Below are 14,153 nucleotides of genomic sequence, written 5' to 3' on the forward strand. Positions count from 1 at the left end.
TCCACTTTCTACTCGAATGCTAAGATTTAGGCTCTAAGGGTGATGTCTCTACTCAGTTTTCAGGGAAATCCAAAATCACCTCTTGTGAGCAGTGGATCGGAGGAAAGGGCTCGGAGGGCAACAGGCAGCCCGGGGTGAGAGCCTTGTGGACGGCGGCCTGGGCCAGGATTCCGGCTCCTCAGCGGATGGCTGCACCTGTGGCCACACTGGCTCTCTGTCCACACTTGTCCTGGCTCCTGAAACCTGTCCCCATCACCTGTCACTGCCCTGTCGTTCCTCAGGGGTCAGGTGTGACAGGTACATCACAACCAGAGGAGGCTGTCCGTGTCAGTGACGTCCACGCAGACAGTGTCATGACACGGTCCCCAGAGGCAGCGGCAGAGGCCAAATACTGTCCTTCTCGCTCGGCTTTCCCTGCCTCCGCGCCGCAGCTCCCCGCCTGCCTGGGGCTCTGTCCTCACTGTCCCGGCCCCCGTATCCAGTATTCCCAGCCTCCCCCCGCAGCCTCTCCTCAGAGCCTGGGCCCGTCCAGGCACAGCTGCCCCTCCTGCAGAGGCCAGAGTCTCCCCCGTGGGGGGAGCTGCGCAGGCCCAGCAGACCCCTGATCTCGGAGCACCGGGGCAGAGGAGGCCTCTACCTTATTATCCTGTTGCCATCTCTCACCTCGCGTCACAAAGAATTGAAATCTATAATAAGAAAATTTAAGAGCTCCCATCAGCTCCTTCCCGGCCATTAGCCAACCGCACGGGGGTATTAATCTCATCTCCCTTTGGTCTCAATGAATTGTGATAAAAATGTCAAACAATTAGATTATATTGGCCGAGAGAGCCGTGTGATTGATTGGCAAGGCAGGGCGCATCCCTTGAATCACCCTGACCAAGGGGGTGGGCTGCACGCTGCAGTACATCCCCCGGGACCCCATCCGAGTCTGCGTGGGCACCCGGTCCATCTGAGGTCAGCGTTGGTGCAGTGAGCAGGGCTGTCCCCAGGGAAACCTGCTGCTGGGCGTGGGGGCCTTGGGGACCAGAGTGATGCTGGGGGGAGGGGAGGGGCAGGCAGCACCCGCACAGGACAGACCCCTGGAGGCGGGGGTCACAGGCCCCTCCCAGAGTCTGCCCCACGGAAACGCTCTACACAGAAGGGCTGGCCCGTGGAGAAGCCCCGGGGTCTGCAGTCAGGCCCGAGCCGGGAGGGAGCTTGCGGGCGCCACTTCCCAGGAACCACGCCGCCTTCTTCTTTATAAGAGTGGAGGCGTATTGAAAATTGATTTCTCTGCTGGAAACGGGATAATTAAACTGGTTGTTTCTATCTATCTCCATCGTCGTCATAATAAAATGAGAGGACAGTGGGTTGTGCAGGGCATGAATACTGTATGTCTTAGTGCAAGGGGACATTAATTGAATACAGACGGCCTTTCTTGAAGCGGCTGGGTTATATTTCAGAGATATGGGGTAATGATGCCAGTTAATCATTTTTACAAGATATAAAATTACTGGCTCCTCCAGGACGATCATTAAGGAAAACAATTGTTCACAGTAATTGAAAATAGAGTTTTAATTATTTAATATAGAAATTAAACTATTAGAGACCAGCGTTGAACGAGGGAACTTAATAGAAATTTATATACAAGCGCCTATGAACATTTTAGCTTTATTAACCTGCCAATTTCTTAATCCAGATCAACCTGGAAGGGCTGCTTTAGCTGTGATTGTGAATTAACCGCTTGCAGAGGAGGGTGGGCCCGGGCTCCCCAGGCCCCAGGTGGATGGGGGAGCTGGCCGGAACCACAGGAACCACAGGTTCCTGGGAAGCGTGGTGAGGGGCAGCCGTGCCTTCAGGTGGGCACCGGAACACCCCACTGGGAATCCCGGGGTCGGGGGGGTGGTCCAGGAGCTCAGAGAGCCTGTGCCTGGAGGTGTGAGCCCGGGGCCATGGCATACCGAGGCCAGGGTCTCCCATGCGGCGAAAGCGGTGGCCACGTCATGGAAGGTGGACCTCGGTCAGTGCTTGGTGATGCTGTTCCTCGGGATTCGATGAGGATGGAGGTGCGGACCCGGCCGGGAGCTGGGACCACCCACGAGGCAGGTCCAGCTCCAGAGCCCACCGTCCCCGGGCCCCCAGCCCAGTCTGCTAATGCTCCCACTCACCCTCTGGCCCCCCGACTTCCCCTCCAAGCCCGAAGGACCCTCGTCCCGGTGCATCAGATCTGTCGTGTTTGCAAGCAGCCTGTTTGAGGGTAGGAATGCTTTGAACAAGGTTTCTGATTAATATCTTGAAATGGGAAGTCCTTTACCATGTTGTGTGAAACCACCCAGGAGCTCACTGTGCAAAAACACAGAGAAAAATCCACGAACTATCAAAACATGGGTTTCTGCCTTTGTGTGGCTGTGAGGGCTTTTCTCCCTTTAACTCCCCCCGCAATTTCCTACAATATAACATACCGTTAAAAGAAACTCCATATTTTAAAAATATGAAAATCACTACTTCCAAGACATAAATTCGGAAAACAAACTGAACTTTTAAGCAGGTGACTGACGAACAGGAACCGACCGGTCCGATTCGCCAGCTGCCTTGGGTGAGGGACCGATGCTGCCGCGGGGGACCCGGGGGCGGGGGGTGGCGCGGAGCCTGGACGCAGGCAGAGCGGCTGCGAGGACGATGCTGAGCCCCTCTCCTCCCCATCCGGCCTGCCCTGGGTGCTGCACTTTCCGGGGGAGGGGCTGGGGCTCCTGGGCGACCAGCTCAAGGCCGTGGAGCCCATCCGGATTCTGGAGCTCAGCTTGGACCAGAGCCGACTGCCGATGGGGAAGGGCGAGGGCAGTGGCGGGATCTCCCGGGGCCCCCGGACCCCCGTGCCCCGTGCCAGGGCGCCCCGTCATCCACCCGCGTCCTTTCTGGACAGTTTAGAACTTGCAGATCTGGTCGTCCTTTCTCAAAGGGCTGAAGGGCTGTCCACCATTCAGATTACATTCTGTCTCCTATTATTACCAATAAATTCCAGGTGATCTTTCTTCTCCTATAGTTTTTAGGGTTACATAAATTTCCCCTACGCAGCCCTTTCGTGCTTGAATATATTGTGGAACGCCGCTTCTGTCACAGGAGCTAATTGACACTGTGATTTGTTATGTTGCTGGGACATAATTCAGAAAGTTACTGTAGCGGCTTTGATACACGGAACGGCCCTCACGGTTGAACATTTCTCACGGGAGCAGATGCAGGATCAGGTGAAAAATGTGGCGCTGCACAGATGAAGTATTTCCAGAAGCTTTTATTCTTGTTGTTTGGGTGGCTGCCAACATCTTTCTAGAGAAAGCTCGTATTTCCAACGCTGCTTGATTTGAACTTATTCCCTGGTCATTCGTTAGTGCTTTAAAAAAAAAAAAAAAAAACTGGAACGAGCATGTGTGTATATTTGAAAAAAGGGAAAAATCAAACACAAAAGAGGGGAATCACCACCTCTCAATCTAATCAAAGATGAGCTTTAAAAAAAATTTTATGGTGGATTAATTATAGATTCACAGGAAGTTGCAGAAATAGCAAAGGCAGTGCAGCGCGTCCTACACAGCACACACTCCCCTGGGGAGTTGCCCCAGATAGCGGCAAACCAGAAGCCCAGGTCGGTGCTGCAATCCGGGCTGTGGACCCGGTTCTGTTTCCACCACTTCAACAGGCATTTGTGTGTGTGTGTGTGTGTGTCTGTATTCTGTGTGTCTGTCTCTGTGTGTCAGTGTGTGGGAGGGGCACTGTGAAATGTTATCCCATGTATAGATTTGTGTCTCTGTCACAACCGAGGTACAGAACCTGGCTTTGCCCCAAGGCTCCAGTGGGCCTGTTCTCCATCTCAGGTGTTCTGTCCTTTGAGGATGTTGTATAAACGATACCACAGGGCGTGATCTCATTGATGTTGGCTTCTCCACTCAGCACGACGCCCTTGAGGTCCAGCCAGCCCCTCGTGGGCATTCTAGCAAGTAAATGTGCTGTTTGCTTAACTGTTAGAAGTGAAGGCATTTGGGTTGTTTCTAGTTTTTGCTCTAAGGGGATGGAGCTGCTATAAACATTCATGCACGTGTTTGTGTGAACCTAAGTTCCCATTTCTCTGGGATAAATGCAGAAGCTGGGCCATATGCTAACTGCACACACAGTTTATGAGAACCTGCCAAACTCTTTTCCAGAGGGTCTGCACCATTTTAGATTCCCAGGGGTAACGAATGGGAGACCCCGTTTCTTTGCCTCTTCCCCAGCATTTGGTGTTTGTCACTATCTTTCATTTTAGCTGTTTTAGTAGATATGGTAATGATGTTTTATCTCGGTCTTAATTTGGGCCTTTTTTATTTTTTACTGTTTGGGCTGTTGTGTGTCTCGACCCAGGAATCTCAGCACTGCTCACTCTGCACCTAAGAGCAGGGAGACCACGCCGCAGGGATGCAGTCTTGCCAGCTGGCGTCCAGGGCACGAGGTCAGGACGGAGCTCCGTGCCTGCTCACGTACCAGGGGAACCTTCCCCTGCTGTGCCACCTCCCACGTGCTCAGCTCCTGGGCGTCCCAGCCCAGACGGGACGGTGACCAGGGTCAGTCAGCCTGGGACTTGGCATCCTCTGGCCATTGGGTGGCTTCTTCCATCTGCCACGTGGCCCCAGAGGTAGGCGAGGCAGGCAGGGGACTTGAGGCCTGGTTGGGGACATGACTTCTGTGCGGACACCGCACCTGTGCTCGGAGCCTGGCAGGACGGGCCCGGGAGCCCCAGGAACACCTGGGCGCCCTGGAGACGGCACCCGAGCAGCCCCGGGGCCAGCGGCCCAGACCGTGCACTCTGCGGCCTGGCCTCAGCGGATCTGGGGGGATGCCTGCCAGGACCCATGCCAGAAGGGGCTCTGACCCTCCCCGGCCCCAGCCTGTGCGCCCTCTAATGGGCTGGCTCCACCCCAGAGAGGCCAGGAGTGGGCTCACCCTCGACCCTCAGCCACAGACCTGGGGGGCTCTCGGGACGCAGGGTCCTGGCCAGTCTGCTGCCCACACGTGGGCCAGGCTGGCCTGGGCACGGTGTGAGGAGCTCTCCCGGTGACTGTGGCATCTGTCCTCCTGTGGCCACCTTCAACTCCAGCTGAGTGTCCACCTCTGGGGACAGTGGCCTCTCCCAGGGCTCACTTTGACCAGAGCGGTGACCACAGGTGGTGCCTGGACGTCCAGCTCTGGAGGAGGCTCTGCTGCGCGTCCCATAGCAGTGGGGGCTCTGAGATCAGCGGTGGGGCCCCTCCCCACTCCCGTCTCTGGAAGCTGCAGTCACCCTGCAGCCCGTGACGCCCTCAGCCTGCTGGGCTCAGCCTCCAAGGCACGCCCGTTCATCCCTTCGCCCTGCAAGCACCTGCTGGCCCCGCCACGGCCTGGCGCTGGACAGTGCCCCTCTCCAGGGATTCCCAGCCCGGTGGTTGGAGGTGACCACAGACTGTGACGCACCAGGAGTGGTCAGCGAGGAACAGGACAAACAGGGTGTCGCAGGCCCGCCCCCGCCTCCCCGAGGATCCCTGGCGTGTTCACACGGCCATTTCTGGTCCCGTGATTCAGGGGAAATGAGGTCCTGGACCCAGTCTGCCCACTGGCTCTTCCCGCCTGCCCTCTGCCCGGGACGTGAGTCCCCACCCTGTGGAAAGCTCTGGGCAGGGAGGGGAGGCCTGGGGGCTCATTTCACACAGCCACTTCCTCTCTTTGAGTTTTGAGGTGCTGGGCAGTGCTGGTGTCTGCGTCGGCCGGGGGTGCAGAACCAGAGCTGGTCCCCGCTTCCAGGGGCACAGAAACACAGCTCGGAGGTGACGCAGCTGTTTACTAAAGCACTTCAACAGACTCTGCCTCCCAGCGATTCTGGTCTAGCAGCCGGGGCACGAGGGGCCCGGGGGCCCAGGCCGCTGTGGGGTGGGCCTGGACGCGTTCCTCCCCCAGCCCGTGCTGCCGAGCCCCCCGAGATGCTCTCCTCCCGCCGACAGGGCCCTGGCTTCACCGTGGAGGGAGGAGCAGGCTACTGCCCCGTGCAGAACGGGGGCCGGGCGGGGTGGGGGTGGGCTCTGACAGCGCAGCCGCGGAGGAGGTCATGGGCGGAGGGGCCGGGGACACCAGGGAGGGGGATGGCGGATGGTGGGGACGGGCTGTGGGGAGGTGCGGCCCCATCACACGATGGCCTGGTGCGGCAGCCCGTAGAGGACCAGGTTGAGGGTGACGGGGAGCCGCTCCGAGCCCTGCGGCTGCGGCTGGAAGAGCACCAGCCTGTCCTTCCAGGTCTGCAGAGCCTCATCTGTGGGGAGAGCAGGCGGGCTTGTGAAACGCGGGGCTCACGGGGACAGGATGCCTGCAGCCCAACCAAGGCTCACGGCGCATGCGGGGAGCACAGCAGAGGTGAGGGTGCTGCTGGCTCTGCCGCTGGTCGCAGCCCGGACGGGGACGCCGGGCGCGGAGGCAGCAGCCACAGGCCAGCGCTCGCCCACCCCTCACACCTTCACTCGCTCATCTGCTCGCTCGCTCCACAAGCATTTGTTGCTCGGCAACTACCTCGCGGGCACCCGTGGACCATGTGAGTTTTGAATTTGAAGCCCCTTTCGCCTTGTATATTTGAAAATTTCATGATTTAAATGACCCTGGGATAAACCTTTCTTAGTTACGGTAGATTCTCCAATCAACGTATCGCTAAAGCTCAGACTCCCTCGCGCTGCATTTAAGGTTTTTACACCAGAGTCCGTGTGTAAGGCCGCTGCTACACATGGACTTCAGGGTTCCATTTGCCTTGAAGGAGGAGTGGGTGGGCTCCCCGCCTCCCAGAGAACACACCAGGGCTTTTGGAGTTTGTGGGACTTGAGCTGTTTTGAAGATGAAGATGTTCCAGTGACCCATGTGTGTTTCCGTAAAGACATTCGATGCCAGATCTCACTGTAGGCAGTGGTCTGTAGGAGGCTGAAGGTCTTTGTCAGGCAGGCTGACCTTCGGAGGCTGTGCAGAAACGGGAGAAGTGGGGGACCCCTGACCCTGTAGCCTGAGGGACGAGCAAGGAGGTAGGGCCGTTTCTAGTTACCGTGGTGGACAGTTTCACCGGTTCCCCTCTTCTGAAGGAGGCGGGTCGTTCTCCCGATCGGCTTGCCAGCTGTCAACAGATCTGGAGGAGAAGCAGCCCTTCAGAGGGCCCGTTAGCAGCCCACAGGCTTCCGGGAGCCCCGCGGGGCTGCAGGACGAGCGGCGGCCGGCACGACTCACCTTCCCACAGGATGCTGGCCCGCGTCGCGTTGTCCCGCAGGACCGTCGGCCACTGGTTCGCCACGATGCTCCTGACCCCCACCAGACTCAGGAGGACAGCCGTCTCGACGGGCCCCTCCAAGGACAGTCGGGGTGCACTGCGGGGGACCGAGCTCCCGTGGGCCAGGCCAGCACCAAAGGGCCCGGTCCGAGCCCTCCTCCACCCACAGCCCGAAGAGCGCCAAGTGTTGGACCGGGTATTTGGACTGACAGCTCTTAGGGCTCTCGAAAGAGCCGAGAATTCCTCCCCCGCCCCCGCCCCCGCCCCACACACAATTAAATACCATTTAACAAGAAAAGTCATTTCAGAGCCCTGCCAAGTCCCTCTGGGCGCTCCCAGTCATGGGGTGTGGGGCCAGGAGGGGAACCCTGCCAGAGGGTGTCCTCTGCTCCGCCCGCCTGCAGCCCACAGAGGCCCTGGGTGGGGGGGTGACAGGTGACACGGGGAGCCCTGAAGCCAGGGTGTCCTCCCAGTTGCCAGCCCTCTGCTTCCTGGCCCAAACCCAGCTTCCTGAAGTTCCAGGCAGGCCTGTGGTCTGTGCCGGCGCCGTCCATCCATCCCCCCGCCCTGGGACTCTGCCAGGCAGGGTCACCGTCCATCCATCCCCCCGCCCTGGGACTCTGCCAGGCAGGGTCACCGTCCATCCATCCCCCCGCCCTGGGACTCTGCCAGGCAGGGTCACCGTCCATCCATCCTCCCGCCCTGGGACTCTGCCAGGCAGGGTCACCGTCCATCCATGCCCCTGCCCTGGGACTCTGCCAGGCAGGGTCACCGTCCATCCATCCCCCCGCCCTGGGACTCTGCCAGGCAGGGTCTGGGGGCCAGATCACGGCATCCCAGCGGGCCAGGGGGTGCAAGGACAGTGCCCCAGGCGGACAGCCGTGGCTCATATGCCCCCCCAGGTTCCTCGTCAGCTGCCGGAGGCCAGGCCGCAGGCCTGAGCCCGAGCGGAGGGGACCCCGGGCACCTCTTGTTCTGCGAGGACTCCACGTGGCGCTGCATGCTCTCGCAGGACCGCGCCAGGTCCAGCAGCACCACCATCTGGCACTCTGTGGTCACAGGAGGGGCGGCTCAGTGGCAGGGCACCCAGGGTGAGGGCGCCGTGCCGGCGGGGGTGTCGCCCAGGGCGAGGAGGATAGCGGGAACTCGGCCTGACCCGACCGAGGCTCCGACCCCACTCGTCCCCGTCCTGGGTCGCGTGGGCTGCACGGGCAAGCCGGCCGTTATTTGCCTTGCCCTCACCCTTCACGTCCTCCTTGAGTGACCGGGCCGGGCGAGGGAGGGAAGCCCACCCCGGGGCCTGCCACAGCTCTCCCTGCCTCGCAGAGGGGTCTTGGCTCCCAGAGGCCACCCATGAGGCAGTCCGGCTTGCCAGGGGCTGGACGTCGGTGGCCCTGGCCCCGTGTGCCCACTGAAACGGGGCCAGTGTCCAAAATGCAGCTCTTGGCTGTGGGTGTGCGGAAAGCCCCACAGATGCTGAGGCCAAGCGTCAGGGGCCGTCCCCAGAGCGGGCAGAGCCTCCAGCTGTGTGAGGACAGGCCTGGCTGGGAACGGCGGGGGCACCCAGCGATGCTGTCACCCTTACAGGCGCCTGGGAGCCTATGATTTCTTCAGTGTCACTCACCGCTCGTCTGAGAAGGTCTAGAATTCAAGTTTCAGAGAAGCCTGTTTCTACCTTCTCCTGGGGTAAGAACGTGCGGACCCCACCCATATCGGCAGGGCCTGGGGAGGAGACAGGGTGACGGGCTGGGTTCAGGTATCCCGACCACGGACAGTGTCCACCTGTGCCACACACCCCAAGGGTAGGGGCCTCTCTGAGGGGTCCCTGAAAAGGTCCCCACTCAACCGTGCACAGTGGCCAGCTACCCAGCAATCCCCTCAGGAGAAGGTCACCTGAGGGCAGGCCAGACGACACTCACGGGCACCCTGGGGGTGGGCTGGGTGACGCAGGGGCCAGTGGACAGTGGGAGGGAAAACAGGGCCAGAGTGCCTGCATCTCAAGTAGAACAACTGGTGGGAAGGGGCTGTGACCAGCACTTTCCAGAAACACCCACCCAGTCTTCCTGCACTCTGCAGGCCCAGCCCTAGAGGGGTGACCCCTCCAACGTCTGACCCTGGCCAGGCCTCTCAGAGGAACGGAGGAGGGGTCCCCCAACCCAGGCCCCGCTGTGCCTTCCTAAAGCGCCCCCCCAGCCCTCCATCAGAGCACAGGGGAGACACCTGATAAGACACAGGGGCGCCCTGCTCTGTCCCCGTGTGGATTCGACTTGTGCCGGCGGGTCTGGCAGAGAGGCGGGCTTTTGGGGGGGTCTCACCTTCCAAGTTCATGGCGGCCAACCTTTCTACCAATATGTGGGACAGGAAGCTCTCCATCCCGTAGAAGAAAAAGCCTCCGCAGCTGCCCAGCAGCTGCTCCCACTCGGCCTGGCTGCCAAGGGAAGGAGAGAGACCCGGGGTGGATGCCTGCTGGAGCCGCGGGCCAAGGGCGCGATCCGGAGCGGACTGTTCCCGCGTTCCGCTCCACACCCTGCCCCCGGGGCGGTTACTCTGAAAAGCTGCAGAGGGTCTTCCATCCGGCTAAGGAGCCCAGGTCCCTGCCCCAGATGGCCCCGCCCCTCCTGGGCCCCGCCCCTCCTGGGCCCCGCCCCGACAGAGCCCCTCCCCTCCATCGCGCCCCGCCCCCTGGGGCCCCGCCCCCTCCGCGAGGCCCCGCCTGGAGGGGCCAGGTCCTTGTGCAGGGGCGCACACACGGCGGGGGCCCAGGTCCGCATCCAGGATCTGGGGATCTAGGCGCCTCCGTGCACCAGAGGGAAGGGTCTGACAGGACAGAAGTGGGGGTCAGGGCAGGAGGGAACCTCGGCGGGACGGGGAGGGGGGAAGGGGCCGCATGCGGAGCACCCCTCGGGCTGGCGCACCGCAGCCACCGCAGGACGGCGTCCCAGGAACCCAGATGCCAACCTGGGAAACTGCTTCTTCCCCAGATGCCCCGCCCATCTCGCAGTGAACGTGTCTCGGAATCTTTCCAAAATTTCCCGGGTCACGGAGACAGGAGTCAGCATTTCTGCGGCCAGAATCGGATGGTGAGAAAACTTAGGAGCACCGCGCGTGTAGGCACGGGCGGTCCCGGTGCCCTTGGCGGCCCTTGGCGGCCCTTGGCGTGGCAGGGCGGCCTGGGCCTTGGGCCCTCACAGACGGGGGCCCCGGGGGAGTGGAAATCTTAGTACTCCTTCCCTCCTTTGTGGAGAGATGAAAACACCAGCTCAGCAAAAGAGGAGCTGAGGAATCCTGTCCCGCAGCCGCAGCCGCAGGCCCGGAGTGGGGCACAGCGCCGCCTCGGGCCCAGGTCACACAGCGGTCGCCCTGACTGGCTGCAGACGGTGAGGGCGGGGTCTGGAGCACACCGGGGTCCCCCTCCCGCCCACCTTCAGTGTAGCAGGAGGTGACGGAGGGCCGGGTGGCAGCAGAGGCCGAGGCACCCGGTCCACTATGCTCTGAGTGCTGTGGGCGGTGTATGGCTTGTGCGTGGGCGGGAGGGCTCACCTGGGCCTCGGGCCTCCTCGTAGGGGTCCACAACGACTGGGCCTTGGTTAAGGAGAAACAGGACCACACGCTCGCTGTCTGGGGCAGAAGCAGCAGCAAAGGATACATCTGAAGTTGTCCGCGTCGACCGCGATGCAGTGTGGCGGGGTGATCCGGGACACGACGCGCTGCAAAGACAGGCAGGGGCCCTTGGGGATGCGTCCTGGGGGCACGGCCGGACCTCGGGCCCCGCCCGGCTCTCCGCCTCAGCGGGGCCTCGACCACCTACCTTTGCTCCCTTCTTTGCTATGCCTCTCTTTCTGTGATCTTTACCTCTGCTCTCCTTTTTCACATTGCCTTCTGTTGAGACAATAACAAGAAGTGGTGATGTCCTGGAACCAGACAGGGGCCGTGGTACACGGCGTTCGAATGCTTTAAATGCCACTGAATTGTTCACTTGAAAATGGTTAATTTTATATTACGTGAATCTCACCTCAATGAAAAAAACAAGAAGTGGTGTGAACAGTTGATTTCCATTTTTGTAAAGTTGAAATGGCAGTAATCTCTCAAAGGTAAAGGCTCACAGGGTTGGGAAAGGCCCGGGCCAGGAGACCTCAAGAAAGGAACGGCCGCCAGAGGTTCCCGGGCCCACGCGGCTGTCCAATCACACACCACGCTGGGCACCTACCGGTGCCCCTGCTGAGCTGGGCCAGTCGCAGACAGCTGGGCCCTGCTGGCCGCTCTCCCTCTTGCCGGAGGGTTTACACCTGCCCCCGCTGCGCTCCCGTTCTGGTGAAGGTAACCGAAAATAATGCCAGTTTCCTTCATTCCCGTCCGGCCGCCTCGGAGATGTAAGCGCTGATGTGGGCCTCTCTGCCGTGTCCCAGCCTTACGGGGGCACCGCTGGGAAGCAGCTTGCCCTAGATTTGGATGGCTTTCTCCACCAGGATGAGAAGAACTCCTGGTTTGCTAAGAATTTCTATTACGGATGCATGCTTTTTTTTTTTTTTTTTTTTTTTGCGGTGCGCGGGCCTCCCACTGCTGCGGCCTCTCTCGTTGCAGAGCACAGGCTCCGGACACGCAGGCTCAGCGGCCATGGCTCACGGGCCCAGCCGCTCCGTGGCATGTGGGATCTTCCCGGACCGGGGCACGAACCCGTGTCCCCTGCATCGGCAGGCGGACTCTCAACCACTGCGCCACCAGGGAAGACCCGAATGCATGCATTTTATCAAATGCTTTTTTTCCTGCATCATCTTGGATGTTTATAAGTTCAATTTCCCTTTAATCTGTTCTTCTGTGATACCTGTAAGTTTTTAAGGTCAGACTGGGTGATGAAATGTTACATGTTTCTTTCTTTCTTTGCTACTCTTGAGAAGTTTGGGTGTCAGGGTCTGGACTGGCCAGCAGAAGGATGGCTTTTTTTTCTTCTACTTGGGGAGACATGTATAGACTGACATGAACGGTTTCTTGAAATTTTGGTAGAATTCAACAGAAAAATGGTAAAAGCAATATTTTTTGTGGGGAAATGTAAATGTATCGATCGTCCTTTCTTCGCTATGAGGCCGCTGGGTTTTCTTTCCGAGTCTCCAAGTATTTTTGAATATATTGTCAAAAAGTTGTTCCTAATATTCTCTTAAATCTCTGATGTGCTTTAGAGTTGGTGTCTCTTGTATTTCTCATATCGTTTATTTGTGCCTTGTCTGTTTATTTCTGGATCATTCTCACCCAAATGTGTCTATTTTACGAGGTTATTTTTCCCCAAATAACTAATTTTTGTCTTTGCTTCCTATTTTGTTTTGGGGTCTGTTCATGATCCTTTAAGCATTTAAAGCTAAAGGATCCTTCTAGATTCTGCTGTGGTAACATCCAGCCAGTCTTTGGCATTTCTATCATTGCTTCTTCTGAGTCCCGTGAGTTTTTAGAAGTCAGTGTTTTAAAATTTCCAGATGTATGGGAATTTTAAAAACCCGTCTTTTGGGCATTGGTTTCTAACCTAATCACATGTGGCCTCAGCCAGTTTCTGTGATTGTTTCACGTGCACCTGAAAAGAACATGAGTCTCTAATTTTTAGACACAGGGCCCACGTGTCCATTAAGCCAAGTCTGTTAAGTGTGTTGCCCCAATTCTCTCTGTTTGCGCTCTTTCTGCTTGTCTGACCTTTCAGTCGTGGAGGCGTGCGGGAATCTCCCATCGCGGGAGTGGCCACCAGCCTCGCCCCCGGTGCTTGTTACTTGCTGCTTCCCGTATCGAGGCTCTTTGATCCTCCCACGAACTTCACCGCTATCACTGTGTGATGACCCTGCCCTACGGACGCCCGCGGCTGTAAAGTCGGCTCCGGCCGACAGTGCGATGGAGGCCCTTTTGGGGGCGTGCCCGCCCGGCGCCTCTTTCCACTCTTCTGCTTTCTGGCTTTTGTGCCTCCTTTCTGTTCAGGAGAGTCTCACGTGGCCGGCATCCTATCTACGCGCTCTTGTTGACTGTGTCTTTAGTCGGTAGGTGTGGTGCACTCACTTGTTCAGTTCCTGATCTAATGGATGGGCCACAGCACCTTTTTGCCCGTGGGTTCTCCGTCCTCCCTACTCCGTGTGTGCGTCTCCACCACTGGCTCTTTGTAACTCGACTGAGGGGTTGGTTCACTTGTTTTTCTTATTCATTTTCCCTCTTTATTGGTTTGCAATTTATACACCAGTTATGCTCTTTCGTGATTATCCTTAAAGGTTTGCCGTGAATATTTAACACTCAAAGGGCATTCCTCCAGCCTGAAGGGTTCAAGGCTCTGAGAACACTTCACTCTGGGACCTGCAGAATCCTTTTTATCCCCACTCCGTAATGCATTGAAAAGACTTCACTCACATTTATGCAGTATTTTTGTTACTTTATGGTGAGAGTTTGTATTAGGGTCTAGTTGCTGCTGTAACAAATTACCACGAATGTTGGGGCTTAAAACAACACCAATTTACTACCTTACAGTTCTGGAGGCAGGAGTTGAAAGGGGTCCCACTGGATTAAAATCCAGGTGTGAGGGAGGCTGTTTCCCTTGGGAGGCTCCAGAGGAGAATCGGCTCCCTTGCCTTTTCCAGCCTCCAGAGGCGCCACGAGCCCCTTCCGCTACCTCCGCACCCTCCTGCCTCCCTCTTTTCAGGACCCTGGTGATGACACTGGGCCACCCAGACAATCAGGACAGTCTCCCCATCTCAGGACCCTTCACTGAATCACATCTGCAAAGGCCCTTTTGTCACATCAGGGCACCTCCTCTTGGGCCCGGGGTCAGGGCGTGGGCGCCTTTAGGGCCGCTATTCTGCTAACCCCACCAGGGGGTGGTCTGCTCTTCCAGACAATGCTGACGGCCGCAGAGCGGTGG

General features: G+C 58.5%; 1 protein-coding gene across 1 annotated transcript in view; it reads right to left on the bottom strand.

Annotated features, from left to right (window-relative positions):
* Positions 1–5,586: 5,586 nt before the first annotated feature.
* The window catches only part of CFAP46 (cilia and flagella associated protein 46), a 64,337-nt gene continuing 55,770 nt past the window's right edge, over positions 5,587–14,153 (bottom strand). The window contains exons 36-44 of the mRNA XM_032609032.1: positions 11,082–11,152; positions 10,920–10,980; positions 10,814–10,849; positions 10,232–10,334; positions 9,589–9,701; positions 8,241–8,322; positions 7,234–7,370; positions 7,055–7,135; positions 5,587–6,283 (exon numbers count right to left, since the gene is read on the bottom strand). Coding sequence (XP_032464923.1) covers positions 6,159–6,283; positions 7,055–7,135; positions 7,234–7,370; positions 8,241–8,322; positions 9,589–9,701; positions 10,232–10,334; positions 10,814–10,849; positions 10,920–10,980; positions 11,082–11,152 — 809 coding nt within the window. The 3' untranslated portion in view covers positions 5,587–6,158. The remainder of the gene's footprint in view (positions 6,284–7,054; positions 7,136–7,233; positions 7,371–8,240; positions 8,323–9,588; positions 9,702–10,231; positions 10,335–10,813; positions 10,850–10,919; positions 10,981–11,081; positions 11,153–14,153) is intronic.

This window comes from Phocoena sinus, chromosome 16 (genome assembly GCF_008692025.1).
Source record: "Phocoena sinus isolate mPhoSin1 chromosome 16, mPhoSin1.pri, whole genome shotgun sequence".
NCBI lineage: Eukaryota > Metazoa > Chordata > Mammalia > Artiodactyla > Phocoenidae > Phocoena > Phocoena sinus.